The sequence below is a fragment of the Hibiscus syriacus genome, unplaced genomic scaffold (assembly GCF_006381635.1).
Source record: "Hibiscus syriacus cultivar Baekdansim isolate YM2019G1 unplaced genomic scaffold, ASM638163v2 tig00010621_pilon, whole genome shotgun sequence".
Taxonomy (NCBI): domain Eukaryota; kingdom Viridiplantae; phylum Streptophyta; class Magnoliopsida; order Malvales; family Malvaceae; genus Hibiscus; species Hibiscus syriacus.
Window position 1 is genome coordinate 1 of NW_024062227.1, and position 27,583 is coordinate 27,583.

The 27,583-nt window shown below is 36.1% G+C and overlaps 6 protein-coding genes across 10 annotated transcripts; 3 read left to right on the forward strand and 3 right to left on the reverse strand.

Annotated features, from left to right (window-relative positions):
- Positions 1-844: 844 nt before the first annotated feature.
- Positions 845-4,627, reverse strand: LOC120204298 (ERAD-associated E3 ubiquitin-protein ligase component HRD3A-like). Its single transcript, XM_039204401.1, has 6 exons — positions 4,008-4,627; positions 3,435-3,923; positions 2,570-2,785; positions 1,970-2,293; positions 1,629-1,871; positions 845-1,186 (listed from the first exon to the last, which is right to left on the reverse strand). The coding sequence occupies exons 1-6, from the start codon at positions 4,563-4,565 to the stop codon at positions 971-973; spliced, it is 2,046 nt and encodes a 681-aa protein (XP_039060332.1). The 5' UTR covers positions 4,566-4,627; the 3' UTR covers positions 845-970.
- A 358-nt stretch (positions 4,628-4,985) lies between these two features.
- LOC120204299 (TPR repeat-containing thioredoxin TDX-like) lies at positions 4,986-8,158 on the reverse strand. Its single transcript, XM_039204402.1, has 10 exons — positions 7,975-8,158; positions 7,839-7,872; positions 7,466-7,618; positions 7,266-7,353; positions 7,112-7,192; positions 6,967-7,031; positions 6,713-6,853; positions 6,527-6,643; positions 6,003-6,033; positions 4,986-5,501 (listed from the first exon to the last, which is right to left on the reverse strand). The coding sequence occupies exons 1-10, from the start codon at positions 8,082-8,084 to the stop codon at positions 5,173-5,175; spliced, it is 1,149 nt and encodes a 382-aa protein (XP_039060333.1). The 5' UTR covers positions 8,085-8,158; the 3' UTR covers positions 4,986-5,172.
- A 1,506-nt stretch (positions 8,159-9,664) lies between these two features.
- Positions 9,665-20,432, forward strand: LOC120204300 (probable serine/threonine protein kinase IREH1). 4 transcript variants are annotated; one of them, XM_039204403.1, is made up of 18 exons: positions 9,665-10,439; positions 12,448-12,512; positions 12,636-12,818; positions 12,892-14,256; positions 14,727-14,899; positions 15,007-15,253; positions 15,541-15,633; positions 15,713-15,853; positions 15,952-16,044; positions 16,350-16,554; positions 16,849-16,934; positions 18,159-18,247; positions 18,932-18,983; positions 19,116-19,172; positions 19,236-19,409; positions 19,508-19,588; positions 19,945-20,105; positions 20,217-20,432. In XM_039204403.1, exons 1-17 carry the CDS (start codon positions 9,800-9,802, stop codon positions 20,026-20,028), a joined length of 3,828 nt encoding a protein of 1,275 aa, XP_039060334.1. In that variant the 5' UTR covers positions 9,665-9,799; the 3' UTR covers positions 20,029-20,105; positions 20,217-20,432. The 4 variants fall into 4 exon arrangements, with proteins under 4 accessions (XP_039060334.1, XP_039060335.1, XP_039060336.1 ...); XM_039204404.1 differs by having other exon boundaries at positions 9,666-10,439; positions 19,511-19,588; positions 20,217-20,431; XM_039204405.1 differs by having other exon boundaries at positions 9,666-10,433; positions 20,217-20,431.
- Positions 20,433-20,658: 226 nt separating this feature from the next.
- Positions 20,659-21,875, forward strand: LOC120204296 (protein COFACTOR ASSEMBLY OF COMPLEX C SUBUNIT B CCB3, chloroplastic-like). The gene is made up of 3 exons (XM_039204398.1): positions 20,659-20,710; positions 20,873-21,081; positions 21,182-21,875. Exons 1-3 carry the CDS (start codon positions 20,659-20,661, stop codon positions 21,575-21,577), a joined length of 657 nt encoding a protein of 218 aa, XP_039060329.1. The 3' UTR covers positions 21,578-21,875.
- LOC120204301 lies at positions 21,721-23,488 on the reverse strand. The gene is made up of 4 exons (XM_039204407.1): positions 23,307-23,488; positions 22,860-23,227; positions 22,112-22,167; positions 21,721-22,011 (listed from the first exon to the last, which is right to left on the reverse strand). Exons 1-4 carry the CDS (start codon positions 23,370-23,372, stop codon positions 21,980-21,982), a joined length of 522 nt encoding a protein of 173 aa, XP_039060338.1. The 5' UTR covers positions 23,373-23,488; the 3' UTR covers positions 21,721-21,979.
- An 875-nt stretch (positions 23,489-24,363) lies between these two features.
- LOC120204297 lies at positions 24,364-26,254 on the forward strand. Of its 2 annotated transcripts, none has more exons than XM_039204400.1 (4): positions 24,364-24,575; positions 24,660-24,742; positions 25,996-26,051; positions 26,123-26,225. In XM_039204400.1, the coding sequence occupies exons 1-4, from the start codon at positions 24,404-24,406 to the stop codon at positions 26,154-26,156; spliced, it is 345 nt and encodes a 114-aa protein (XP_039060331.1). In that variant the 5' UTR covers positions 24,364-24,403; the 3' UTR covers positions 26,157-26,225. The 2 variants fall into 2 exon arrangements, with proteins under 2 accessions (XP_039060331.1, XP_039060330.1); XM_039204399.1 differs by having other exon boundaries at positions 24,366-24,575; positions 26,136-26,254.
- The last annotated feature ends 1,329 nt before the right edge of the window (positions 26,255-27,583 follow it).

Below are 27,583 nucleotides of genomic sequence, written 5' to 3' on the forward strand. Positions count from 1 at the left end.
CCTCTGCAGAAGTGATTTCGTGAATTTCAGAAGGAACCAGGTTTGTCCAAGTGCAAACATGAACGTCCAGAAGAACCAGCGAACGAGCATGATGAGCACATATGGAGGAGACCTCAACTGTCCAATTAATTAATAAGCTTAGGAGAGAAGAGATGAAGCTTTTGTGTGATATAATTTTTAAAGAGGACAAATGGAAAGTGATTTGTTGTTCCCTTTGGCCAATTTTTAGATCCTAATCGAGAGCAAAAGTTTTGAATTTTAAGGGCATGATGTTTTTGTGGTTACAGTATGTATCGTGCAAATGTTTACGTTTATGCAGGATGATGCAATTTCTCCAAAATTGATATGTATTTGTTTTCGAGTAACGTTGGAAAGCAACAAATTAAGCGGTCACTTCGATTTGACGGTGATGTAGTCATTTCAGGCAGCTAAATATCTAAAATTATCAAATTTAATTTAGACGATTAATAATTCTAACGCCAAAATCCACCCAAGTTAGAAATCTGATATGGTACCACATGTTACTAATTACGCCTCAGCAGAATTATTTTCTTAAATTCATACAAGTGAAAGAATCAATTTTCCAATCAAACAAGATATTGTTTTTAAGATAAGTATCAAGCTAACAGAAATCTCAGGAAAAAGTTGGCGGTTGACAGCCACTTGAATAGTTTTAACATTCAATTAAGTAGAGATTTCAGATGCAATATGATTATGCATGGAATACCATATAAAGCATGACATTCGACGAACGAAAACAAAAAGAAGGTTGTAAAATATTCATAGTAGAAGTATACAAATTAATTACTTCAAGAAAGTAGAATTAAATACATGTTTTGATATGCGAAACTTGTGTTAATTCTTCTCAGCTCAAATGTTCTGTATGGTACAATGTAGGATATTTTTGCTATGGATGTTTTAACTTGCTTTTCAGATGAGGAAACACGTCTTGAATTACCACAACTGACAACTAGCGTCCAGCAGCAGCTACAACATGCTCATTAGGCTCGAGAGCCCCTGCAGCAGCAGCCACAGCATTCCTGCGTTGCCGCTCACGAAGGTATAGAACAGTGAGTAAACAGACAAATAGAGTCAATATTGTTGCATTCCCTTCCTCCATGATCACATTCTCCGCCCATGCTTCCACTCTAGGATAAACTTCAGGCAGGGAATCGATAATGTGGACCTAATCGGAACAGCAAAAAGCAACAAGTCAGAAGACCGAATAACTGGTATAAATATAATTTTGAGATCCATCAACTTTATTTGGCAGAACTTTCTGATCACTGCTAAGGGGCCAATCAAGAGTCAAGGGCATTACATTCATTATCAATATCTTTACACTTCCAAGCTGCCCTCAGAGGGCTAGAAGATGTTAAGCCACGCTCTGGTTATACAGCTAAAGTTTGTGTGGTTAACGGAATGAGGACCAATCGTTGCATTTTGTAAAACAGGAATGTAAGTTAGGACGAATAATGGTAAACAGTGAACCAAAAGTTCCTACTTGTGTTCAAGTGTAAGGACTGGAAAAAGATAATGGCATTAAAGATAGAACAGAGTTTGATCTTAAAGACATTCTATGGTAGGGAGGGGCAAGAAGAGGACATATACCACAACGGGTAACTTACCAGGAAACTGTCAGCATAATTCTTTCGTACCCACAAGCTTGCGAGTGCCAGTCTGACAGGCAACTTTGCTGCAGGATTCAACTCTAGCGCCTGATCATAGTACCGCTTGGCAAGATGGAGATCAAATGGAAGTCCTTGGCCATGCTCATGCATGTAACCCAGGTTGAACATGGCTTGAGCATTTGATTGGAATTTCGCATGTATGTAAGCTTCAGCTGCACGATCATAATCCCTCACAGTTCCCTGAGAGAAAATAAATAGTTACAGAAAACCTTAACCAAGTAATAAGAAAGCAATAGTAAGTAAAGATTATCCCAAAACTAGACAATAAAGATACATACTCGGCCATAGTAATATGCATCCCCAATAAGTAATGCTGCGTGTTCGTTACCCTGCTCGGAAGCTTGCCACCATAAAGAATGAGCTAGTTGATGCCTTTCTGCATCAGTGCAAACACCAGATTCACCCATGCACATGCTGCGGTCACCATATTTGTCGAGGATCCATGCAGCATTACTCTGGGCTATCTCGTAACCTAGTTCAGCCATCCTAGAGTACAAGAGGAATGCTTTGCCCATGTCACCTTTTAGGTATGATTCAAGTGCCCATCTAGAGAGGGAACTCCATGGTCCTCGTTCGGCAACTAGTTTGTATAATGCAGTAGCCTGGGAAAGGAGGAAAATCTTTAATCATGTACATTTTCAGCTTAAGTGATTAAATAATTTTGTCTGCTATGAATGGCACTTCTTGGCATGACAGGTAACAACCATATAGCGAGCAAAAACAAACTTTTGCCAGAGAGAAAATTTGAGAAGAAAAAAATAAAAATACAGAAGTAAAATGGAGTTCATGTATACTATTAAAAAAGATATAGAACTCACAAGTCATAAGGTGAAAAGTTTAAAAAAAAAGGAACTATAAGTATGAACCATAATATTTACCATAGGAAGATTCTTTTTAAGCCCAACACCGGTATGAAACATCTTAGCCAACTGATAAAACGCCTTTGGTTGACCTGCATTGGCTGCCACAATAAAACATTTACAAGCAATCTTTACGTCCTTCTTCACTCCAATCCCCTTAAGGTACATTACTCCTAAGTTATAGTGCCCACCAGCATCATCATTATCAGCAGCCTTCTCAAAGTATTCTTTAGCCTGCACAAAAGAAAGAATCAGTTTCTGAAAATACTCTGTACTTAACATGCAAAGCATAACGTAATACCATCGAGTTAAGAGTTTTTTGTTTTTTTAAAGAAAAAAAAAAGAATAAATCCATTGAATTGCCAGTAACCTCAAGTCTTACAAAAAAGAATAGACAACACCTAAGGCAGCAACCACGGAAATGGAAAATCGTTCCTAAACTCAAAGCCATGTATATCCACAATCCATGAATAACCATTTTCAATCTTATTTATAACTAAAAAATTGAAGCATGCAACTTTTAACCAACACATCATATCCCTTTAAATTACTAATAGATGAAAGAGAAACATAAAATAGAAATCGGAATCAGTATAGCATGCCTTAAGTTTCAAACTTCAAAACATCCAATAAAGTGAGAAACTAAAACCCAGAGCCTGTATAGGTCTAAACAGCATAGAGTAAAATGATAAATAAAACTGAACTGAAATTTTCACGCAATGAGAAGGATATTGTTGAAACATATGTTAAGAACCTGTAATCTGAGAGCAATGCCTATATCAAGGCAGCAGAACAAGTAAAAAGGACGAGGCACGGTGATATAGAGCAGGGACGGAATAACAAGGCAGAAAAATTAGTGGAAGTGAAGAGAAAATGAACATACTTTGGTGTAGTTCTTCTCCACACCATACCCTTTAACATATAAATAACCCATTCCATTGTAAGCTGAATAAAGGCCATGTTCGGATGCAAGTGAAAGCCACTCAAGGGCCATGGTGTAATTCCTTTCAACTCCAGCTCCTCTAGCATAAATCTCACCAAGAAGTTCGAGAGACCTGGGCTCCCCTTTATCCACAGCTTTCAAAAACCACATCAAAGCCTTGGAATGATCACGGCGCAACCCTCTCAATCCGAAATAGTAAAAAAGGCCCATTTTGTACATAGCACCGGCATTCCCTTTCTGTGCTTGATATTCCAATATCTGAAAATCTTCATCGTCTTCCCCTCTTGACTTCTTCAAAGCTTCATTGTTCTCCTCTGCCCCATTGTGTATCCTAATGGGTTCGATTACCGGTGAATCTTTGGATATCAGGAAACTGTTAATAGCTATTTCTACCAATTCAGCATATAGTTTAACAGCTTTTTCATACATCTGAGAATTCACATGCAACAACAAATGTTTAGGTAAATTAAAAATAAACACAAAAGGGGATATCAAATACAGAAAAAAGCTTACATCTTGTCGAGAGTATGTGTAAGCCAAAGCCATCTTGGATTGGGCATTGCCACCTTCGGCAGCGAAATAATGATTCAAAAAGTTTTTAGCTTTGTTTCTCTCACGCGTTATCCCCATCCCGTACAGAAAGCCTAGAACCGAACGCGCATGAGGATCACCTTCCGTGTTAGCAGCCGCCTCAATCTCCGCCGCGGATTCCTCCATCAACCTGGAGTCACCGTGAGTGGAAGCGGAGATCATCTTATCAACGGCAGTGTAGTAGGCGTCGAGGGAGGGGGAGACGGGGGAGGTAGAGGGCTCGAAGAGTCGGCGCCATGAACCGGGATCAAGCTCGTCGTCAGACTTGACATGAGTACCTCCGAAGTCGTCGTCGTCCCAGGAAGAGTCGGATTCCAGGGGGGAAGCGTCGTCGTTTTGGACGTCCTTTAGGTCGTCCTGGGAGAGGACGAGAACGAAAGGGCGGGCGAGGAGGGAAAGAGGGAAAAGAGAGAGGAGTAGGAGGAAGATGAATAGATGGTAGCTTGACCTGGGAGGAGGTGGAGGAGGATACACCCTCATGTTTGTCGGAAACAGTCAGTATTTGTCGGAGGAGAAATTTCACTCTAATGAATTACCTTTGGAAGATGATGACTCAGATCCATTCCATTCCATATAGAAAGAGAAAGAGAAAAGCTTTGATCCATTTCGCCACGTTCATTCACCCAATAACTTCTCGACATCTCAGCCCCCTCTAATTTCTTTAATTATTTAACACTATTATTCACTAAATAATCGAAATATGATGTACATATTGGTCACGTAAATGGAATTGTTGACGAAAACTTGATACTAGTAATATAAATTCAACACTTTACTAGTAAAATTGCTACTTTTTTACATTCATTTGTAACATTGTTCAGCTGTTTGTTTAATGGATGCTTTAGGTTGGGCTCTTCAATTGCATATTATGTGTACATTATTTGCTAAAAGGTCCTGCAATTCTGAAATAGTCCATCAAACATAAATCATTATGCTTTTATAGCTAAGAAAAAGTTCCAAGGAAATGCCCAGCTCACTTAAATATGGTACAGTTTTCCTAAGGTATTGCCAAGTCTTGGCATTATTGTTGTGTTCCAACATATAAGAAAAGGCCATTACGAATGGCTGGAGCCTACCTTCCTTTCATTCAGCTTGCATACTGGGCGATCTTTCTTTCAAGTGTACTTTTATCAGCCCCTACTACCTTATCAACTTCCTTCCCATTTCTTATAAAGAAAAAGGTTGGGACACTGCTAATGTTCCAACGGGCTGCTACGTCCTGCCCCTCATCTATATCTACTTTTAAGAAAACTACTTTTGCATATTTTGCAGCTAAGCTCGTATAAAGTGGAGATATGAAGCGGCAGGGGCCACACCATGTTGCTGTGAAGTACAATATCACCAGGCGAGATGTTCTTGTAGCAGCATTTAACTTAGTGTCCAGCTCACTTGTGGAATGAATGCCAATAACCTGCCCTGTAATTTCGAAACAATAGCAAGGCAACATAAATGGATTTCGCCCCATGACTAATGTAACATAATTCACACACAAAATTAATGATCTTAATGGTCGGCAGTATGGACTCTTTCCATCTATCCACAAGTTCCTTACCAACAAAAGTCTGAAATTGTCTAAAAGCAACTATAAAAATATCAGCATGGACACCTAGAACCAAGCTATTGATGTGTTATTAAACATATTGCATTATAAGCATCAAGTGACAATCATGGTGAACCAGGATAACTACAGCAGAGACCACTTCACATCATACAAAGAGTAGCAAAAATTTTAGCGCATTTCCAAGGGATTCCTACGAGAAACATAAGCATCTTTTAGATGCAGGAGCAGCCCTCTCTAAGACATTAGGTAGTCTCAGTTCATCAAAGATAACATTCTCTCTAAAGAGTGACTCAATTAAGGCCTATATAAATCATTTACATAAGAAAAAATGAATGAAAAAAGAAAACTATACGTACCATCTTTGAAAGCAGATAATGCTTCCTGATCCTGCACAAATTCAAAGATAATTAAGTTTCAGAATAAATGCAGCGACCCATTTATACATGACAGACCAAAAGGTTAAAAATGGATGAGAATAATTGGTTGATAATATACTATTAATTTATTTGACATCTATATCCCCTACAACCACACAAACAATGAAAGCTAAACATCATAAGCTTCCCCTCTAACCATATCTAACAACATCAGTGCAAGATATTCTTCATCAGTGAATCAACTTGTACTGACCACATCCGAATGCACTAAAAACATCCCAGTTCTTGATTGGATAACTAATTACTTTAATGAAGTGATCCCTTCAAGACAAAGAAAATAGAAAATAACTTGGGCTTAAGTTGGCAGGTGCATCCTAAACTTTATTTTAATAAGATATTCATTGTTTAATCATAATGAGCCCATGCCAAAGTTTATGCACCAAAATAGAGTGATAAGTTTTATGGAATATAATGACATGATCAAATTAATTAATTAAACTTACTTGTGCCTCAGCTTTCTGCTGTTGCCTCTGTCGTTCACTCCTGATTAATTCCCTTTCTTTCCGCAGTTGTTCATATTTTCTGCGATGCTCTTCAATTTTGTGTGCATTAGGTTCCACCTGCAAATTGAAGGGTTACCATGAGAAAGCATTTGTAGAAGAAGACTAATCAAAGAACAGAAATTTTACCTTTTTAAGTACTGAACCAATCTCCTCATCATAATCTAACTTTGATGCTACATGCAGATCACTTGCTGCTTCTTCCCATTGGCCTAGCATGGCCCTCGCCATCCCTCGAACTTTATATCCTTTTGCTGAGTCAGGATTGATCTAAGCATATAAAGTTAACTTCAAATCATCAGCTTGATGCCAGGCAAATATAAGATGAAAACTTAAAATCTTTAGTTAAGATAAGCAAGCACCAAGGGAAGTCGGAATGGTACCTTTACAGCTGCATCGGCATCACGGATTGCAGCATTTGGTTGGCTCGATTTAACAAACACACTTGCTGAAAACAAGCATATCAGATGTTTAAGAGAGAAAAAGTACTTTTACAGAAGATGATAAATTATGCTTTAAGCAAATTACCTCTAGTTGCATATAATATAGCTGAAGTGGGATTCAGCATGATAGCTTCTGTTAGATAATCTATTGCTTCGTCCAGCTTACCTGAAGGGGGAAAGAAACTTAGAATTTGTAACGAGAAGGCCAAAAACAAATCAATTTGAAAGGTGCAGTATGCCTTCAGATATTGCATCGTTAGCTTTTAATTTTTCCGCTTGAGCAGCATCCCGCTTTTCCTCCGTAACTTCAAATGAAGGGTCTCCCATCTGAATTAAGTAAAGACATAATATTTACTAGTTTAGAATGTAAGTTTATCACAATTCACTTAACTGAAATACAAATGCAACAGATATAAGCGAGAAATGAATGATCACAAACTTTTTGGGGAGGATTGTTGTCAGGTTCCACAACACCGCTGTTATCTAACTCGACGTCAGACTCAACAATATCATCATCATCTTCATTTGAAGAGAAGGGTTTATTGGCACCAGGGTTTTGCTCGGGCTCCGTCATTTTAGCACCGCCTCTATCCTGCAAAATTGGCATAAAAGACAGATCTAAATGAAAATTTCACAATCAGTACTGCTACAAAAGGATTAACTTCCAAGAACAGCTCGATGCAAAGAAACAGACTCGGTACTAAAAAAAGGTAAATCCTAATTAAATAAACACTTCTTGGATAAAGATAATTAAAGAAACAATCAACTTTAGCTACAAAAATCAAACCTTTAGTAAATGAGCTGAATCTTACCGGCTGTGGGTCTGCTGGAATTTGAGCTCCCAGACTTTATCAAAAAAAAAAAAAAGAAATCAAAACATGTAACTCCACATCAACGAATCAGAAAAGCAAAGGGAATATATATGTATATGACCTGGAAAATAATTACCTTTGTAGATAAGACTTGAAGAAGGAAAGAGGTGGAGTGTGGATAATTGAAGGGTTTGATTTGCACTGATCAACAAATAGCTTTAAGTCTGCTACCTTTGAAGCATCCATCACGGTAGCCTTCAGACTTCAAATATATTACTCTCCCTTTCTAAGCTTTTTTTACTTGAGAATCTGAAAGCTAATGCAAGTGAATAAGACCCTTGGTGATGACAATGAAATGGGGGGTGGCCCATATTTTAATCAAATTTAAAACGGTGATGTTTTGGCTGATGAAAAAGGTCCATGGAACTAGTGATGGAGCTCACCGTTCTTGCTCTTTCCTCGCTATATTCTTACCTTTTAAAATTAGAGTAAACTACTAACATAGTCCTCTAACTATAGATTATTATTTTATTAAGTCCATCGATTATTAAAAATTAAAAAGATGATCCTTCAATTATAGAATGTTTCTTTGTTAAGTCATTTGATTATAAAAAGTTACAAAACGATCACCCTATTATTCATTATGTTCCAAATTCATATTTTTTTGTTAGAAAATTTACAATTTTTAACATGGACTTTAACATGACGATTGAGACATGATAGTCGCTTGAGATTATTGGATCATATTTTATCGTATTACAAATAATAAATTAACGTTCAACTTAAAATATTATTTATTTGTAACGAAAAATGATGAGTTTGAAATATAATGAATAGTCAAATACCATTTTGTAACTTTTAATAGTAGAAGGATTCAACAAAGTAACATTCTATAATTGGAAGACTATTTTATAACTTGTAATAGTAAAAACTTAATAAAACATATGGACTATTTATGTATTGTACCGTTAAAATTATGATATTAAATTTTATCACAATTTTGATTTCTTCTATTTATTTTATCACGGTGTTCTTAATTAACATCACCATATTGGACTGTTTCAAAATATTTTGAAAATACATGTTTTAACTCCGTCACTGTATTTCAATGTTTGAAATACTTATTAATAATTTAGTTTAAATTTGACAATCAAATGAAATTAAACAAACATATTTAGTTGATTGATTAAATTGCTCATTTTTTTAACGGAAAAAAGCAGCCTAATAAAACAATTTACTCTATGTATCTATTACCACTTCCTCGTCATGTAAATTGCTTATTTTATTTTTTTATATATTCTTTGAAGTTATAAGTTATAGATTCATTAAAAATACTTTTTTTTATTTTCCTAGAGTCCCTCTCTTATCTCTCCTCCGTCTAAATTAAAATTAAATTTACAATTTATAAAAAAAATCAAATGAAATCTTATCATTATCAAGTACATTAAGATTTTAAATTAACAATAAAATTATTAATACGAGAAAATTGAATATAAGGGTGAAATTATAGAAAATGAAAATGTATGATATAAATTTTTAAACAATAAAATAATCAAATTTATTTTTTATTAAATATTTTAAATAACTTAATGATTTAAATTAATCAAATGGATTGTAATAAAATATTTTAAATCTAAATCTAAATCTAAATCTAAAATATTAGTTGTACAAATAATGTTGAAGGCCTTTGGGTGAGTGCATATCCACAGTTGGGGTGGGAGTCGCAGTCTCGTCTTCCCAGTTTCGGTTTCGAGCTCCCAAGCCCAATCACTCCAAATACTTAATTACTTTGAACAATTTCTCACGTGTTCAGCTTCAACGCTTTCCTCTTTTCTTCCAACTACGAACTAAGCTTATTTTTCTTCTTCATGAAAGAAAATGGCTGGAGTTGAAGGAGGAATCATTTAGCGGCGGTTTTGCCCTTCATCCTTCCTTCCTTATGCTATAGGAAAGACGACGAAATGGTGTTCAAGAACAAGCTATTCTTCTCTTCTAAGAAATCGGCTTCTTCTAGTCCCGATGGATCCAACAGCCCTCGTTCCGCTTCCAATTCCCCGATCCGATCCGACAAGAAAAAACCCAAAGCTTCACTCACCACCTCTGATTCCCAACAGATCCCCAATCCACCCTCCTCTTTCAGTCCCAGGAAAATCCAAGTCAAACCCAAAGAACCCCAAACCCCTGCTGCTACTGCTAAGCCCTCCTTTTCTACCCCCAAGACCAAGGACGGGCCTTCTTCCGTCTCCCCTCTGCTGGCCTCTTCCTTGGGCTTGAATCGGATTAAGACCCGATCCGGTCCCTTGCCCCAGGAGAGTTTTTTCAGTTTCAGAGGGGAGAAAAGTGCCTCTGCTTCAGTGCTTGGAGCTAGTAACTTGTCCAGGCCGGGGGGTTCAACTAGCTCTGGGGACAGTGCTAACTCCGGGAAGAAAGATGTGTTGAACCAGAGGTTACTGCAAGAAACTTTGCTTGACTACGCGAGCAATTCGGATAGTATGTCAACTGGAAGTGCTGGTGCTGGATGGCACTCTAGAGAGCAGAGCCCTAGTGTACAAGGGAAGTCCCAGTTGCAGAATGGGGAATCATCCTCCGGAGCTGGTACTGATCTTGCTTTGACTCATTACTGTGCTTTTTTTTTTATCTGGAATATTTGTCTTTCCATTGTGCCTTTGATGATACTTTGGTGGCCGTACTATTGTTTCGTTGTTATTGTTTCTTTGCTTACTTCATTCTGGGGCTTTGGTTTTGGATTTCGTTATTTAGTGATTGGTTGCTGAATAGAATTCTCAAAACAATCTTTTGCTTCCCAACGTTCGAACCTTGTCAAAATTTGGTGATAAGCACCTAACCACTGAGGACAAGAGAAGAGCTGGTCTGTTTATGCCACTTAACCGTTTCGGATTCCCCAGTAGATTTGGGTTACATCTCTGAGCTTTTTGGCTTTGGCCATCATATAGGTATAACTGAAAAGCTAGGTAGAACGTCAAGGAAGCTTCAATTTGCCACGAGCCGTAAATTTGTCACAAGATTTAAGAATTTTATTCAGCATTTTAATAAAGATTTCTAAAAGAAAAAAAAAAGTTAGAATTGCTCTCCCTCTCCCTTTTTGATAAGAGAAGGGACAACGACATGTGAAACAAAGAAGTTGCGTTATTTAGGTCATTGATCTTTCTTTTTTTTTTTTTGATAAAAAGGTAGGCCTATTTAGGTCATTGATCTGAAAACCTGTATAAAAGACAGAGTAGATTAGGTTATAAGACTTACTTTTATCATACCTGTGCCTTGAGAGTTCTTGGATAGTTAGCAGTTCACACGTAGCTGGCAAATGAGAAAAAAGGAAAAATCCAGAATCAAGTTTTTGTTAGTTTTTTAAGAAATAATCTGAGATTATGCAATTACTTGAGCTGTCAGAGTTCGAAATGGAAAAAAGTATATGCTTAAATGTTTTCTGTTAAGTTTTATTTATGCTCGGCATTATTATTCCTTAAATTTTTGGTGAATTCTGAGGGAAACAAAGGCATTTATAGATTTGAAAATGGATTTGTATGATTGCATGATATGTTCACTTCAGTTCGTACTTTGTAGATATCATTAGAGGTGGCAAAAGAACTCGAAAACCTGCACTAAAATTGTAATATACCTACCAAAACCTGTCAAAAGTGAGAAGTCAAAACTTGATTTGACAAAAAGCCAGATCAAACCTGAGAAAACTTAAGAAATCAAACTCTACAAGTCTTAAAGTCATGCTACCGATGATGAAATAAATCCAAAGGTTAAGAAATCAAACTAATATTATGAAATCAAAATATGCTGCTTATTGTTAAAATCTGATTTAAATCCAATTGGAAATAGGTGGAAAACCCCAACTTTATTATATATAGGACACCGGTGAAGAATAACAACCACCTTATTTAAAAAAAAAAGACTCATTACATGTAGGCCGAGACAAAGGTTCCTGTCACGTGACAAACTCGAAAGGGGTAACAGGCATTGCAACATGCTATAACAATAGAATAGAGCCTGAGTTTTGTCACTCTATTAAAAACCTAACTTTAAACAATTGGAAATGTGTGGAGAGGTTCAAGTTGAATATATGACACCAATGTGGGATAACATCAGTTTAACACTTATATTACTACTAATTGTTTGTTTTTTTCATTTTGATGCATGGACTTTATGCACTCACTATTGTTTTAAAATTTCTTTTTGTAAGTAATTATAAGTTCTTCAATCTAAATCTAATTAATTTATAAGATATGATATTATCTTACATATCTTGTATCTTTCATGCATTCTGTAGTCAATGGTGTACAGAACTATCATGTTTATAGATCTTCATTTGATATGAAAGCATGTCTGATCCTAACATGGGATGCCTTTATATATATGTTGAGGTGCAAAATTTCTCTCCTATGCATTTTCTCCATTTCTCTGCCCTTTCTGTTCTGATCAGGTGAGCACTTCCTATTTAGAACACTTATAGGGTGTAAAATACTGCTTTATTTGGCATGCTGGTTAATGTAGAAAAGGTTCCATTGCCTGAAGGATTTTTGGCGATTTGTTATGTTTTTCTCTCAAAAGTTCCTTTTGCTGGCTTGAATATTATTACCAGGGCGACACGAATCACCATGGGGCCACTCTGGAGGCTTAAAAAGTTCTGATTTTCGTACACCAGAGGTACAATTGTATTTTCATTCATCCTCTCCTTTCACTTACTACTTGGAAACCGTTCTTTATTTGCATTTTTTAACTTTCAACTTGTGATAGTGTTATTGATTATTAGAATATTTTCTTTTGCAGACTTCATATGACTGTGAAAACTCCAAGGAGTCTGAATCCCCCCGTTTTCAAGCTATTCTTCGTCTTACAAGTGGGCCTCAAAAGAGGTTTCCTGCTGATATTAAGAGCTTTTCCCATGAATTAAATTCGAAAGGAGTGCGGCCTTTCCCATTTTGGAAACCTAAACGCTTAAACAACTTGGAGGTACTTATATCCTATTTCTTGTTTCCTAGTTTCTTGCAGTTTATATTCTTAACTAGATTTCTGTTTTATGCAGGAAATTGTGGTTGTCATTCGGGCAAAATTTGAAAAAGCAAAAGAGGAAGTGAACTCTGATTTGGCTATTTTTGCCGCAGATCTGGTTGGAATTCTCGAAAAAAATTCTGAAAGTCATCCCGAGTGGCAGGAAACTATTGAGGATTTACTGGTTCTGGCTCGAAGCTGTGCTATAGCACCACCTGGAGAGTTTTGGCTTCAGTGTGAAGGCATTGTTCAGGAGCTAGATGATAAGCGTCAGGAACTTCCTCCAGGAATGCTGAAGCAGCTGTATACTCGGATGCTTTTCATTCTCACAAGGTGTACAAGATTGTTGCAGTTCCACAAAGAAAGTGGGCTGGCCGAGGATGAACCGGTGATACAGCTTCGCCAATCTAGACTCCTGCATCCTGCAGACAAGAGAACTTCCTCAGGGCTCCTAAGAGAAGCTAAAAGTTTGAGTGCGTCAAAGGCTTCAAAAGCCTCCTCATCTAAGAAATCTTATAGTCAGGAGCAACATGCCTTAGATTGGAGGAAGGACCATGTTGTACTGCCAGGAAGTTTGATCGCTCCCATTGACGAGACTGAAAAGAACATTGAATCTTCTGCAAGCAGAGATAGGATAACTTCCTGGAAGAAACTCCCTTCTCCTGCCAAAAAAAGTCCAAAGGAAGTAACTGCTTCCAAGGAGCAGAATAATAGTATGGTTGAAACCTGGAAAAAAACAGGAGCTTCTGATGTAGATCTGACTGCTGTTAAGCTTCAGGAGCCTCCTCCTGCAAAAGAATCTCAAGAACATTCTTCTAAGCATCAGCACAAAATTTCTTGGGGTTATTGGGGAGACCAACCGACTGTTTCTGAAGAAAATTCTATAATATGTCGCATTTGTGAGGAGGAGGTTCCCACCTCAAAAGTGGAAGATCACTCAAGAATATGTGCTGTTGCTGATTGTTGCGATCAGAAGGGCTTAAGTGTTGATGAACGTCTTGTAAGAATTGCTGAAATGCTTGAAAAGATGACAGACTTATTTGCTAATAAGGATACACAACACTCAGGGAGCCCAGATGTTGCTAAAATATCAAATTCGAGTGTGACTGAGGAATCTGATGTTCTATCTCCTAAACTAAGTGACCGGTCCAGGAGAGGTTCAGAAGACATGCTTGATTGTTTTCCGGAAGTGGATAATTCAGTTCTTATGGATGACCTTAAGGGTTTTCCATCAATGTCATGTAAAACTCGCTTTGGTCCGAAATCTGATCAAGGAATGACAACATCATCTGCTGGAAGCATGACTCCTAGATCCCCTTTATTGACACCAAAAAATAGTCAGACAGACTTGTTAGTGTCAGGCAAGGGTACCTTTTCTGAGCAAGAAGATCTCCCACAGGTATTCTTTTTCCAGTTTTTATTTCAGAAAGAGGTGCTTTGGTTTCTATGTACTGTTATATTTGCAGCGCACCTGTATTTTCTTTTATACTTGCTTCTAATTTCATTGTTTTTTCCTTTAACTTTTCCTCCATATCCAGCTCTTCTCTCGTTTTGTCTTCTTCATTCTGGTTGTTTTGATTTTCATCATATGAAATGCAATGTTATTTTACTTTCTCTCTCTTTTGTGTTGTGATTTTGAAATCTGTTTCCAGTTACTTGTTGTAAATACAAGGCTGGCATGCACCTGCAGTAGACTGCGAAATAGTTGCTTATACAGAGAATGTATAGGAGCCACTCCATCATTGCAGATGCATTATATATCTGCTTTGAAAAATGGATTTTTGTGGCCCTGAGGTGTTGCTTTTTAAGATCCAATTGAGAGTACAATCTTAGGCTATGCCAAGTTTTAATTCCTTCCTGATCATGCAGATGAATGAACTTGCTGATATTGCCAGATGTGTAGCAAATACACCATCCGTTGATGATCGTTCGGTGCCATATTTGCTGACTTGTCTTGAAGACTTGAGACTTGTCATAGATCGCAGAAAATTTGATGCACTCACAGTAGAAACATTTGGTGCACGCATTGAGAAGCTTATAAGGTAATTTTGTTACTGCTGCTTATTTTTTAGATTTATATTGTAAAAACGCAATGCATGAACCTTGAGCAAAAGGTTCTAGTCGAGTTTGTTTTGCTTTTCTATTTTAGGGAGAAGTACTTGCAGTTTTGTGAGCTAGTCGAGGATGAAAAGGTTGATATAACAAGCACTGCCATTGATGAGGATGCTCCTTTAGAGGACGATGTGGTTCGTAGTTTGAGAACTAGCCCCATTCATTCATCTAAGGACCGTACCTCCATAGATGACTTTGAGATAATAAAACCAATTAGCCGTGGAGCATTTGGGCGCGTTTTCTTAGCAAAAAAGAGGACAACAGGGGATCTTTTTGCAATAAAGGTTCCAGAGTTTGATTTTCTTTCCCTAAGATCCTTTTTACTAATAATATAACATTTAGTTATTTATAGTTTATTTTATTATTTTATTTTAGATTGTATTTGTTCCCTATAAGTCTTTTTTATGTTTAGGGCATTTCCCTTTTGGTTCTTACAGTGATTCCCCTCTTTATTTTCTGCTGTATCATGTTTTATCTTATATGCTTTTTATAATTTTTTTCTGTTAGCTTGTGATCGAGAGGTCACGTGGAGTTAGTTTCAGTTAAAATTACGTTTATGTTGTTTGTACAGGTGCTAAAGAAGGCAGATATGATTCGCAAGAATGCAGTTGAAAGTATATTAGCAGAGCGTGACATTTTGATTTCAGTCCGCAACCCATTTGTGGTGAGCAGGTCTAACTTGCCAAGAATTTACGGTTCTTGAGAACTTGATATGTTATTCTTACAACTATGTGCTGTATCAGGTTCGCTTCTTCTATTCATTTACATGCCGTGAGAACTTGTATCTTGTGATGGAATATTTAAATGGAGGTGATTTATATTCATTGTTGAGAAATTTAGGCTGTTTGGATGAAGAGGTTGCCCGTGTATACATTGCAGAACTTGTAAGTTTTAGATTCATTTTTTACAAGGAGTATATGCCTTTTCTTATGTTAGTTGAATTCTTCTTTTCAGTTGTATAAATATATACATATTTTTATAGGTACTCGCCTTGGAGTATTTACATTCTTTGCACGTGGTTCATCGTGATTTGAAGCCTGATAATTTGTTGATTGCACATGATGGTCATATCAAGGTAACTGTTCATATGATATTGTTTCCGTTGTTTTGACGAATATAAGATGTACATTGCTTTGTCACTTGGTCAGTCTTCAGTACTTCTAAAGATGAAGTGTGGCTTCTATACTATTGGCTTAGTTGGGGAAAAGACCACATCATATTGAAGGTCGGATGTGATTTAGTTGAGAGTCGGGGGATGACCTATGTTAAGCAAAATGAATATACCTTAGAAAGAATGTGATGTTGAAATTATTTATTCAGTACCTAATTTATTTATATAGACCATTTAAAACTTATAATTTTTTTTTTTCATTTGAGCAGTTGACAGATTTTGGGCTATCAAAGGTTGGTCTCATCAACAGTACTGATGACTTGTCTGGTCCAGCAGTTAGCGGAACATCTCTACTTGATGATGAGCAGCCTCAGTTATGTGCATCTGAGCATCAGCACAAGAGGCGGAAGAAACGTTCTGCTGTTGGTACACCTGACTATTTGGCGCCTGAGATTCTTTTGGGAACAGGACATGGTTCGTATAACCTTTTTTTAGTGTAAGGTGCTCTAATTATCTTTTCGTTGCCTGTGTGCCTTAAAGATCAAGTTTGATTAATTTGGTCAACCTGAAATTTTGTATATACCATATGCTTAAGCAATATAGATTGTAGTTATTTGGTTGATTAATTGATTTTATGACTGATATCCTGGTTATAATTAGCTCAAAATCCATGGTAGCTGAATAAGTTCTAATTCTTTGTTTGTATTTGGTTAGTATTTGCATATGTTCTAAAGTAGCAAGCTCATAACACCATCCAAATTTTCTCAGGTGCAACAGCAGATTGGTGGTCCGTAGGTGTCATTTTATTTGAAATGATTGTTGGAATTCCACCCTTCAATGCAGAGCATCCACAGGTAATATCTTTATTCTATGAGTTCTAGTTCTTGCCAGTACCGCTCCCTTTTATCCTTCTCAAACTCAATCATTTCTTTGATTGGCATTCAATGACAACGCTCAATGATGTTTTACCTTCATAATTTCATTGTGGTAAATTGGTAATGCATGAATTGGAAGACATAAGCCATCAAATTCAGATGTTTTTGTGGCAGTGTTATGAACTGCTGAAACAGTATGGGGAGTACAATGGTTCTTTTCTAGAATATTGGACAATCAAGGTGTATTTGCTGGTATTCTTAGAGATGATGCTGGTCTGTTTCTAGGTTCTTTCAAGGAGACTTCAGGTCCGGGTCCTCCTACTATGATGGAGCTAAGGGCTATTCAGAAGGGATTATCTTTTTTTGATTCAATGAAAGAAAGTATTAACGGTCGGTTGATTATTGAAACTGATTGTAAAATGGCAGTAGATTGGGTTAAGAATGGTGTTATTTCTTCTGAGATGTATGTCTTAATTATCAGGGATATAGCTGAAAGTCTGAGAGAATTGGAGGGTATAATTAGATGGGTTACTAGGACAGCCAATATGGAGGCAGATGCACTAGCTAAGGCTGGTATTGGCTAATTACAGTGTGGTTTTTAGGGGTATTTTAGGTTGGGTATTCGGGTTCTTTGTAAGGGTTTTTTATGTTGTTTTAAATCTTATGTATCTATTCCTATTAATGAAGTATAAGGCACTCTTTTCCTCCTTCCGCTGATTAAGGAGCTTCCATAAAAGCTCCATTAATCAAGGAGGTTTTTAACGAGGCCTGCAAAACTTATCAAAAAAGAAGTATAAGGCACTCTTTTCTTCCTTCCTCTGATTAAGGAAATCATTTTGAGTTTCATTAATCATGAAGGGGTTTTTTAATGAGGCCTTCAATTCTTATTAAAAAAAAGGTGTATCTTTTGTTTGATTGAGTGAAAACTGCATGGCTATCATGTTAGACTTACCCATTACTTTTCAGTTAGTTTTGGGACTCTTGACTTGAGACGTACGGGAAACATGATACTTCTTAGAAAGAAAAGATAATCATTTGGTTTGGATACTCTAATGATGATGCCATTTGATGGGTTTCTTTCAAGTTTTTGTAGATTGTTACTGTTGGAGTGCTTCTAAATTATTACTGGGCCACTGACTTTGAAATTGCATTTTAAATTAGTTCTCATTCTTACATTCATTCTCTTTCATATTTTGGTTCTAGATAATATTTGATAATATTCTCAACCGTAAAATACCTTGGCCACGGGCACCAGAAGAAATAAGCCTGGAAGCAAAAGATCTAATTGATGGGTAAGAAAACTATTTGTTGATGTCATTGGCATTTCATGAGAATTGGATTCATCATTCATCTTGAAATAAATTACAGTTGTAATGCAAAAAAGCACTACCCCAAGTGATTTCTTGTTACATTATTTGATGGACATAATTTTTTTGAGTTCAAGGAAATATTCTACGGAGCATTCATGGTTTGCAGAGTTAACGGTTCTGTATTTGCTTTATGACTTTGCTTAAGAGAGGTTTCAGTCCTATAGATTGAAAAAATAAATCCATGTACTTTGTTAATTGTATGTGTAATCTAATTATCTCCTCGTCAAAAAAGTGAAAAAACATTCTAGAACATCGAGGTATGTAGATCTTACAGTGTTTTCACATCTTCATATGTAAAGTATCCTTTGTATATAACACCATTAATGTTTGTTTTATATTAAAAAGAAAAAATAGAAAGAAAAAAGACGTTGAGTGTTATAGGTCGTTGGCAAAATGATAGTGATATCCTTAACTTTAATATTTTCTCAATAAGATATACTCTGCTTTGAGATGTTTAATCAAGGTTTCTTCAGAATCACCTTTATCAAATTTAAGTATCCCAAGAAGAATCTTAGTTATTGTAATGCTCTTTTTTTTGTTTTAATATTTTTCTTGGTTCAAGTGCCTTAGTATGGAATTAAATTTTAATATGTACTCCATTTTCAGACTGTTGACTGAAGATCCTCAACAGAGACTTGGATCCAGAGGAGCATCCGAGGTGATATTTATTCTTAATACAAGTACAACCTTTGGTTGTTTCGTGTTCCTTTTCTTTATACTTCTGGGTGCACGCTTTTCTTAATTGTCTGTCTTAGATGTTTGATTAATGAACAATGAAATTTTTAACCAGGTGAAGCAACATGTATTTTTCAAAGATATCAATTGGGACACACTTGCAAGGCAGAAGGTGAGCCATGTTATTGTTTTCAAGTGTCTTCCATTTACTCACCTTGCTTCCCACATTTTACAGGCTGCCTTTGTTCCCAGTTCAGAGAGTGCGCTTGATACTAGTTACTTTACAAGTCGTTACTCATGGAATACTTCAAATGAGCATGCATATCCAGGTAGTGAATTTGATGATTCAAGTGATGCTGACAGCTTAAGCGGTAGTAGTAGTTGCCTGAGCAACCGCCAAGAGGAAGTGGTATTTTAGCCCCAGAAATGTGCAATTTCTTAAGTGATGATTATGATTATCAATGATTTCTGTTTTTGACTCTGTTGGTCTGTTGGACACAAATGAAGCAGGGAGATGAATTTGGAGGTCTTGCTGAATTTGAGTCCGGTTCATCTGTCAATTATTCTTTCAGTAATTTCTCATTTAAGGTATTCTTTGACCTTGTAATTGCATCGGGTATTTCTTTCAGTTTGAATATAAGTGCATTAGTTTGCTTTTTACAAAAATAATTTACCCCCTCCTTTTTGGTCTTTTATTATACCAATCTTGCCTTCATCCATACAAGTTGTGTATACATAAATATAAGAATACTTGGTTTGCAGAACTCATGAAATTTTGTAAGCAACAACATATCCTTTTCTGCAACATGTCATTGTAGTAATGGTGTTGATTTGAAATAGCTCGATGATTTTTGTCAATGTTTGATTGGGACATATTGCTTGACGGTTATAGTAATTTGTTTGTTTTCTTGATCCTGACACTGTTGATCGATGTGGTTTGGTAGAATCTGTCCCAGCTGGCATCAATTAACTATGAACTACTTTCTAAAGGGTGGAAGGACGATCTTCCAGCTAATTCTAATGCATAGGAAGATCCTCAATATCTTTGGGAGAGCCTGGGATATTTGTTTTGGACATTGATGTGTTGCTTGTATACCCTGTACATGTATGTTATTTCAATCTTGTTTTATTTCATTTGTTTTAATAAACTATACTGTGGGTTGTGCAAATATATTATTATCAAGTAAATTGATGAGGTGTTTGTTCACCAATGCAGAGATAGAAGAAAACTTGGGATTGAAACTGCTGCTTGGGGGATGTGCTTGGTTTTTTTTTATGGGTAAAAGGCTCTATTATCTACACTGAGGGGGATTTGAAATTATGAGTTGAGTTGAGCAGCTGCTTTTGACTCGGAGAACCTACCTTTAATATAATGTAATGTAACCCAGCTGCAGTTTGAGTTATATTGTTTTGGGCTTCCTTTTATTGTTATTGTTCTCACTCTTAACAGCAGCAATGAAATCACATCCCATTTTATGTTGGAGAGTTTAAACAAGTAGTTTGTGTTGTAAGAGTAGTCCAATTGCTTGAATATCATGTATTCTGAATTAAGGGAATATAAGTGGTTTGGTTTTAATGTTGGGATTAACAACTGAATGCCTTTTACCAGTATTTGGTTGTCACAAAGCGAATGCATCCATTCTTTTTTTCTTTACATAATGAAACTGTCGCTATATAAAGAAGCTAAAGAGGGAGAGGAGGTGGTGCCTGGTATTTGTGGCAGTGCTGAGATTGTTCAGGATTCATTTCATGTTCCCAGCTTCAAGAGGTTCAAATCAATTTCTTAAACAAGACAGACTAAATCTAGAAGCCTTACCTTTTTAAACCAACCAGGCCCAAACCCATAGTTTTAACAAGTCAACCCGATAAAAGGACTGGATAACGTTCCCTGCTGTCTACTCTCCAATGGCGACGTCTTCTCACCTTTTAAATGCCTTTTAAATGGCGTCCCCATTAAAGGGGCTCTCTACCCTCCCTTTAGTTATAGGGAAATTCTTCTTCTATCTTCATTAATTTTCTTTTCTGTTTCAGGATCTGTACGACCTCCTCTGACATTGAAGAGCAAGAAATCTGCTTTCACTGTAAGTGCCAACCCTGATTATTCAGTAATGGTTCAGCATATATAAATAGAATCTAATTTTGGTGGTTAAATTTCCTGCAATTGAGCTCTTTCAATCCAAGGTACCCTACATATCTGGAATTGAACTCTTGCCATCCAACCTCAACCCTCCACAAGTTACCTCGGAGTTTCGCCGGGGATTGCTAGTGGCTGATTTGGACCCTGCCTCAGCTGAACTCGCAATTGGTATTTTAGGGCCCTTCCTCTCCGCATTTGCCTTTCTATTTATAATCAGAATAGTTATGTATTGGTACCCTAAGCTTCCTGTGGATAAATTTCCTTATGTCATTGCTTATGCTCCCACTGTACCCCTCCTTATGTCAACCCGGAAGGTGATTCCCCCTCTTGGAGGTGTGGATGTAACCCCTGTATTGTGGTTTGGGTTGGTTAGTTTCCTTAATGAGATCTTGCTCGGGCCGAAAGGGCTTCTCGTCCTTATCTCGCAACAGGTTAGCTAGTATGCATTGCAACAGAATCAATAAATTGTTGTATTACATACGTCCCTTAAATTTTAGAATCCATGAAACATTCTGGACTGAAGTTCTTGCCACACTTGAGCAAGAGCCTAAGCACCAAAAAACTCTCTCGAGTAGATATAATATTTTTGCTTCAAAACTTGTATCTTTAGTTGACATTCTTCAATAGAACGATCCGTTATGATTTGGAGTGCTTCAGAATTCAGATAATTGAGTGCTTACTACATACATCTCACAAATATTCCAGTTGGTAGATAGAAAAATGTCAAGCACAGTGATTGATTCCCTTACAAGAATATGGCAGATTTCACCTTGTAAAGAAAATCTTAAGGAGGCTTTAATCACTTGCTGCATATCAATCTTGAAGGATTTCTACGCTGAAGCTCATCCATCAGCTTTGTATCCCAGCTCTCGAGCTTTGAATTAGATGACAAAAACGATACACAAATAAACCGTAGTCAGTATTTTTCAAGTTTAGCCGGTTGGGAAAGACAACGAATCAATTCAAGACAAAACCTCTGTAAATTGCTATTCCTGTTGTAGCCATCTTTCGATTCTTCAAGCATAGTGAACTGTGTAAAATTACAAAAGTGAACCAGTGAACTGCATATAAAATCCTCAGTCACACAAGGAAGACTATGATGATGAGTCACATAACTGTTACATATCCAGTAAGGGTTGATCCCTTTTTCTTCTATGCAGTGAGGGCACATCCATTCCTTATTTTCTCTTACCTCCTCTAGTTCTGGTTAAAATTTTGTTTTATTTTTATATTTCCATGGCACAATGAGATTTTTAATTAGTCCAAGTGATATTTTAATTGAAAATACCAATGGGATAACGGGACAAAGTAAGAATTAGATTATATTAAGCCAATTTAAAAAATAAATAAAAGTAACAGGATGACCTATTAATAATATTGATCTTACCTTCACCATATCTAACCTTGAGACAAGGCCGACTCAGAACACCATAGCTAGAGTGACATTATACAAGTTTAACCCAAAATCATATCAAAAACAAGTTTCAATGATTCAGATGTTCAAAAGGAAGTGTGATTTTTTTAGAAGATTATATGTGGATTGAATTTAATTCGGTTGATGTAATATGCAATCTATTTATGAGTAATTTAGTGGTGTAGATAGTATAGGTCTTCCCAAAAAAATAGCTATTATTGAGCACAAATTCTGCCTATTTCTTGCTTAATTATTTAAATACATTCCTATCCCGTTGGCTAATAGAAGTGGTAGAAGAGAAAAAAAACCTGCAGAAATGGCAGCAAATTCCAAACACAGGATTGTAAACACTGCACCTCCCTTCCTTACCACGGCAACGCCGTGCAGAGTCGTGTGGCGATAATTGATAAGCCGCATCATTTAATATCACTGCAGGCCCTTTTTCTTTCCCTTGGCTGGAAAAAAATTTACTCCCTTCTTCCTGGATTTTTTTATTACCTGTGAGCCGCTTAGATCTACGCAAAGAATTGGTAGCGGGTCCTTTGAAACGAATTGAGCGGTGCACAGGCGTGTTATCGCACTCTTTCTTCTCACATTTTCGGACCTCTTTCTTTGGTTTTGCAGAAGACCTTAGGTCGGAGATGGTTTTCTGCACTCCGAGGGAGGCTAATCGAGTCTGTATAGGATTTCACTGTCCATTAAAGAAATATGAAAGAGAAAGTGAATGATATGAAAAGAGCCTGTGTAGGAGCTACCTGGTTCTCTAAGATGCGAGCATTCCTTAGACTTTCATAGTCGGATTTGGCTCTAAGCTTCCCCATTTGCTTTCTGAAATCTCACTTCCTCTGTTGAACCTAATACTGGATGTGGCTTGCAATTTCAATTCTTCTCCAAATCACTGACCAGTCAGCTTAAACAAGGCTCCTATATTGGGTTTCACAGTTTTGTTACCTTTCAACGGTCGTGTTTCGACTGGGGTATTTGAATATTCAAAATTCAAACTCTAAAGTACTTGGACTGTCTCAAGTCTCAATTGATATATATACATTCATTTTTATACAAGTATCTTTATTTTTTTAATATTAATTTAAAGCCTTCATTTTTGCTGATCTAACAATCTAAAAAATTATAAAAATAAAAAATTTTACGTTATATCGATAAATTTTATTTCATATATATTATATTTTTCATGTTTATTTCATGGTAGTATTCTAGATTTATGATTACTTCTCTTAATAATATAGGAGGTTTATAATATAATAAAGAGATTATAAATATAAATTAGAAAAATATTTTTTTATTAAGCTAAAGTGATTATAAAGTAATATTTATTTTAAATATTTTCAAATATTTGACAATGAACACTTAATCGCACTGCTGCAGCCGTTGATATTTGAAGCCGTAATTTCTAGGAACAATAGCAATTCCTTTAACTAATAAGATAAATCGGTTCATGCTAAAAAAATAAAATTAAATCCGCAAACATTGTATATATAGTAATAGTCAAATTTGATTTAACAAATATAATGATGGAAACTAAAACTTCTAAATTTTAAAAGATATTGAACTTAAATTATTCAATTAATTTATAAAGTAAATTTGTAACCAATGCATAGTAGAGGGACTAATATCAATTTTTTTTCTAACTAAACTTATATTTTTGAAGGAAAAAAAATCTCAACGACAAATCTTGGGTGGTTTGAATTTGGATAGTGGTCGATCTAGCATTTTGAAATCCAACGGCCAGGAAGGTGAAATAGAAAAGATGAAGAATTATTAAGCGTCTCCTTCCTTCAACATAAAAAGCGCAGGCGGAAATACGAGAAAGAAGAAAAGGGAAAAAATATTAAGAATGGCGTTGCAGTGGGTGATTCTAACGTACGTAGTGGCTTCGGAGGCGGTGGTGGCTCTTCTCTTGACCCTTCCCTATCCCAAGATGTTGAAGAGACGTTTGGTGTCTCTCTTCTCTCTCGTTGTGCAGCCTGCCCTCTTTATTGTTCCCTTTAGCGGATTCCATCTCTTAGGTTTTCCCTCTCTATTACATTTCCTTTCTTCTTTTCAATGTTTGCTGAAACAAATCTTTAGCTTTTCGTTTCTTTCGCTTGCAGACATCTACTGGAAGAATGAACACCGCTTGGAGTGTACCGCTGAGATCTGCACTGTTGACGAGAGAGATCGTCACGACAAATCTGTAAGTGTTATATAATTCCAGCTTTGATATCTGATTATGAATTATTGCTAGCCTTTAAGTCATTGATTGGTTTGTTTGTCGAATATATCCGTAGTAAAAATTCTAGGTTCCTCTTACTCTTGTTAATGTCTCAGCTTCATCTTTTACGTTACTGTTATTCTATAATGTGGTTTTCAGTGCATTTCTGTTTTGCATTTTTCTGGCCATATATTGTGATCCCATGGCTTTACCTGCATAATGGCTTAATTCATTTATTGATGTTGGTGGGCGATATTTTGAATATTTTATTTATTTATTTGTGGCACTTCTAACTGGTGTTTGGTTATTGAGAATTGAAACGAAACATTTGTGCTTGGTTCCTCTTTTATTTACCTCTATCTTTGTGGTCTATGAAATATAGCAATAACCCAATAATAACAGTGCGTACCGACTTGCCCAGTAGCCTTTGCCAACAATTAGTGCTGAAACGGAAGAGGCTCCTAAAGAATATAGCAGACCACCATTTGTATTTTGACCAAGATTAAAAAAAATGACCAAATCGCTTCCCTTTCATAGTATGTTTTTGTTCAAAGTTATTTAAGCAAGAGTACTTTATTCTTTTTGAAAGAAATATAACAATGAAGATTTAACACTGGTACTTTCAAAATATAAAGGAGTTAACACTAGTTATAAATAGATTGCTCATGGAAAACATAAATAGAGGAAGAGGTAATGTTTTCTGATTAAGAGGAAAATCAAGTAGAGAATATTTTTATGTAAAGTACAAGATATCCCCATACCTGCTTTCTAGTTTCTTTTAGCTAATTTGACTGGCCCAAAATTTCAACCCAAAGACAGGGATTGGCATTTGGAGAATTACCTTGCCAAATAGTCCATATTTGTTTTATACCTTGTTGAAGGAATGAATTAATCAATGGGAACTTGTTTGCCTTAGGAAACAAAATTAGATCTCATGTTGCCACTTGGATAATTGGATTAGTGATGTTAAAGAATTTAATGTTCCTCAGTTCAAAAAGTCTACTGTGGGGGTTCAAACACTATGTGCTCTTCAACAAGTCAGGGATAAATTGCTCCAGACATAAAGTCTTTTGAGCTGGGATACACACAAGGGTTGCCCTGCTTTTGGGCTTTAGTACTTCTCATAAGTTGGTTAGACCTTTTTTTATGACCAGTTAATTAATTAACCACTCAATTACTTCTTATAAAGCTGGTTAGACCTAAATCTTGATTGAGTTTGGGGTGGTTTGCTGCAGATCTACAAAGCTCAAAGGAATGTAATATTGTGCGTAACCGCAACCTTGCTTTACTGGTACGTGCTAGCTACATCATTCTGAGAAAGATATTTTAAGTTGTATTTAAATTGTGAGATAAATTGGGAAGGATGCTTGTGCAGGTGTATCCACAGCATTTGTAAGTATAACAAGAAAATTGAGATGTTGGAGGAAGGAGAGAAGAGATCCAAGGATGAGTAGTATTCTTATCTAAAGCTAGAATAGAGAGTGGCATGTAATAAGGCTGGTATTTGTATCATGCCATGTTTCCTTTATAACATATTTAGCAGAAGAAACATGTTTTGTTGTTTTTGTTGTTAGCCATGAAGCATCAAATGTTTAATTTGGTCACTTTCAGCCAAACCAAACATTACATTAATAAAATGCCTCATCACGAGATGGGTTAAGCCGGTACTTTGAATGCAATAAGTAAAATGTGATAATAGATTTGTGAATAAAAGGAGGCATTGTTTGTTGATGTATAAAACTGAAATAACATTTTCAAAAACTAGACAGAGATGGATAAGGTTATAGTTGCCCTGAATGGGATGAGAAGCAATGGAGGAGTATGGGATTTGTTTTGACCGAGTTGACAGCCAGTGTTTGGAGCTCTTTTGTGGTTATTATGGGCCTCCCTCAAGAAAACACCAACATCAAGTATATTAAGCCCAAAACCAAAGATGGGAATGGATCAGTATAAGACCCTCTTTCATAGTCATGTCTCTCAGCGCAAGTAATATGTTTAATACATAGCAGCTTGATGAGTAGAGTAGAGTAGAGTTAGAAGAACATAAAAAATGAATATTGTTACAGGTGGAACATTTTGTTCGCCTAACAAGACAAGGTATTGTTTGCAAGGACGAGAGGAGGGTACCAACCACCCCATGCATATCCACACTTTTCCAACCATCCAGAATTCTGCCTGTAAATAATATATTTCATGCTTAATACTACTGTCTTTAAGATTTGAACAATAACATTTTTCTTTAAACTACAATATATTTGCACTTTGGATAGCATACACTTTGGAGAAGATCAGATTATATCGATTTGAAGAGTAGGTGGTTTTGTTATTTTGCACTTTTGTTGGTATATACTTTAAATGTTTAAATCGCAAAAGCTCTGATCTGTTTTATAACTATATAAATTAACATTTATGTAAATATAGTAAATATTTGTTTTCACTGTTTAATTTTTTTATTATAATTAGTGTTATTGAGGGGTTCACCATTAGAATAAAAGTAACAATTCAAAATTTTAATTATATTTTTATAGAGTCAAAGCTTTGAAAAGTCAATGCGACATCTCATATTCGTATTCGGGTCGGGTACCAGTCAGGGGTGTTACAATTCAGCTTAGTCTCCAGACTTATCTAGAGCTACAAACATAGAATCCACTACGAATCTGGTTATAACATTTTTCTTAAGGATTTTCATGACACAATTTTTCTTTCCAGTGTCTTTGACATATTTAATATCAAATTCCAACTAGCATCAATCTATTATTCTAAGAATATGATAGTCAAAGAAAATACAATCTATTGTTTAGGATTTATTTTCATTTGTTTTGG

Bases quoted from the DNA above. Each gene is read 5' to 3' on its own strand.
- LOC120204298 (XM_039204401.1), bottom strand. From the start codon at position 4,565: ATGAGGGTGTATCCTCCTCCACCTCCTCCCAGGTCAAGCTACCATCTA. The intron at 2,294-2,569 runs GTAAATATTATG...CTCCTTTCCCAG, and splicing joins TTAAAAAGAATCTTCCTATG to GCTACTGCATTATACAAACT. The intron at 1,872-1,969 runs GTATGTATCTTT...ATTTTCTCTCAG, and splicing joins ATGCATATTACTATGGCCGA to GGAACTGTGAGGGATTATGA.
- LOC120204299 (XM_039204402.1), bottom strand. From the start codon at position 8,084: ATGGATGCTTCAAAGGTAGCAGACTTAAAGCTATTTGTTGATCAGTGC. The intron at 7,354-7,465 runs GTTTGTGATCAT...TACTTAATTCAG, and splicing joins ACAACAATCCTCCCCAAAAA to ATGGGAGACCCTTCATTTGA. The intron at 6,644-6,712 runs GTAAAATTTCTG...TTCAATTTGCAG, and splicing joins TTGGTTCAGTACTTAAAAAG to GTGGAACCTAATGCACACAA.
- LOC120204300 (XM_039204403.1), top strand. From the start codon at position 9,800: ATGGTGTTCAAGAACAAGCTATTCTTCTCTTCTAAGAAATCGGCTTCT. The intron at 15,634-15,712 runs GTGAGCAGGTCT...GTGCTGTATCAG, and splicing joins CAGTCCGCAACCCATTTGTG to GTTCGCTTCTTCTATTCATT. The intron at 19,410-19,507 runs GTATTTTAGCCC...ACACAAATGAAG, and splicing joins GCAACCGCCAAGAGGAAGTG to CAGGGAGATGAATTTGGAGG.
- LOC120204296 (XM_039204398.1), top strand. From the start codon at position 20,659: ATGAAACTGTCGCTATATAAAGAAGCTAAAGAGGGAGAGGAGGTGGTG. The intron at 20,711-20,872 runs GTATTTGTGGCA...ACCCGATAAAAG, and splicing joins GGGAGAGGAGGTGGTGCCTG to GACTGGATAACGTTCCCTGC. The intron at 21,082-21,181 runs GTAAGTGCCAAC...TTTCAATCCAAG, and splicing joins GCAAGAAATCTGCTTTCACT to GTACCCTACATATCTGGAAT.
- LOC120204301 (XM_039204407.1), bottom strand. From the start codon at position 23,372: ATGGGGAAGCTTAGAGCCAAATCCGACTATGAAAGTCTAAGGAATGCT. The intron at 23,228-23,306 runs GTAGCTCCTACA...AATCCTATACAG, and splicing joins CTCGCATCTTAGAGAACCAG to ACTCGATTAGCCTCCCTCGG. The intron at 22,012-22,111 runs GTTTTGTCTTGA...TCTAATTCAAAG, and splicing joins AGGAATAGCAATTTACAGAG to CTCGAGAGCTGGGATACAAA.
- LOC120204297 (XM_039204399.1), top strand. From the start codon at position 24,404: ATGGCGTTGCAGTGGGTGATTCTAACGTACGTAGTGGCTTCGGAGGCG. The intron at 24,743-25,995 runs GTAAGTGTTATA...GGTTTGCTGCAG, and splicing joins GAGATCGTCACGACAAATCT to ATCTACAAAGCTCAAAGGAA. The intron at 26,052-26,135 runs GTACGTGCTAGC...ATGCTTGTGCAG, and splicing joins ACCGCAACCTTGCTTTACTG to GTGTATCCACAGCATTTGTA.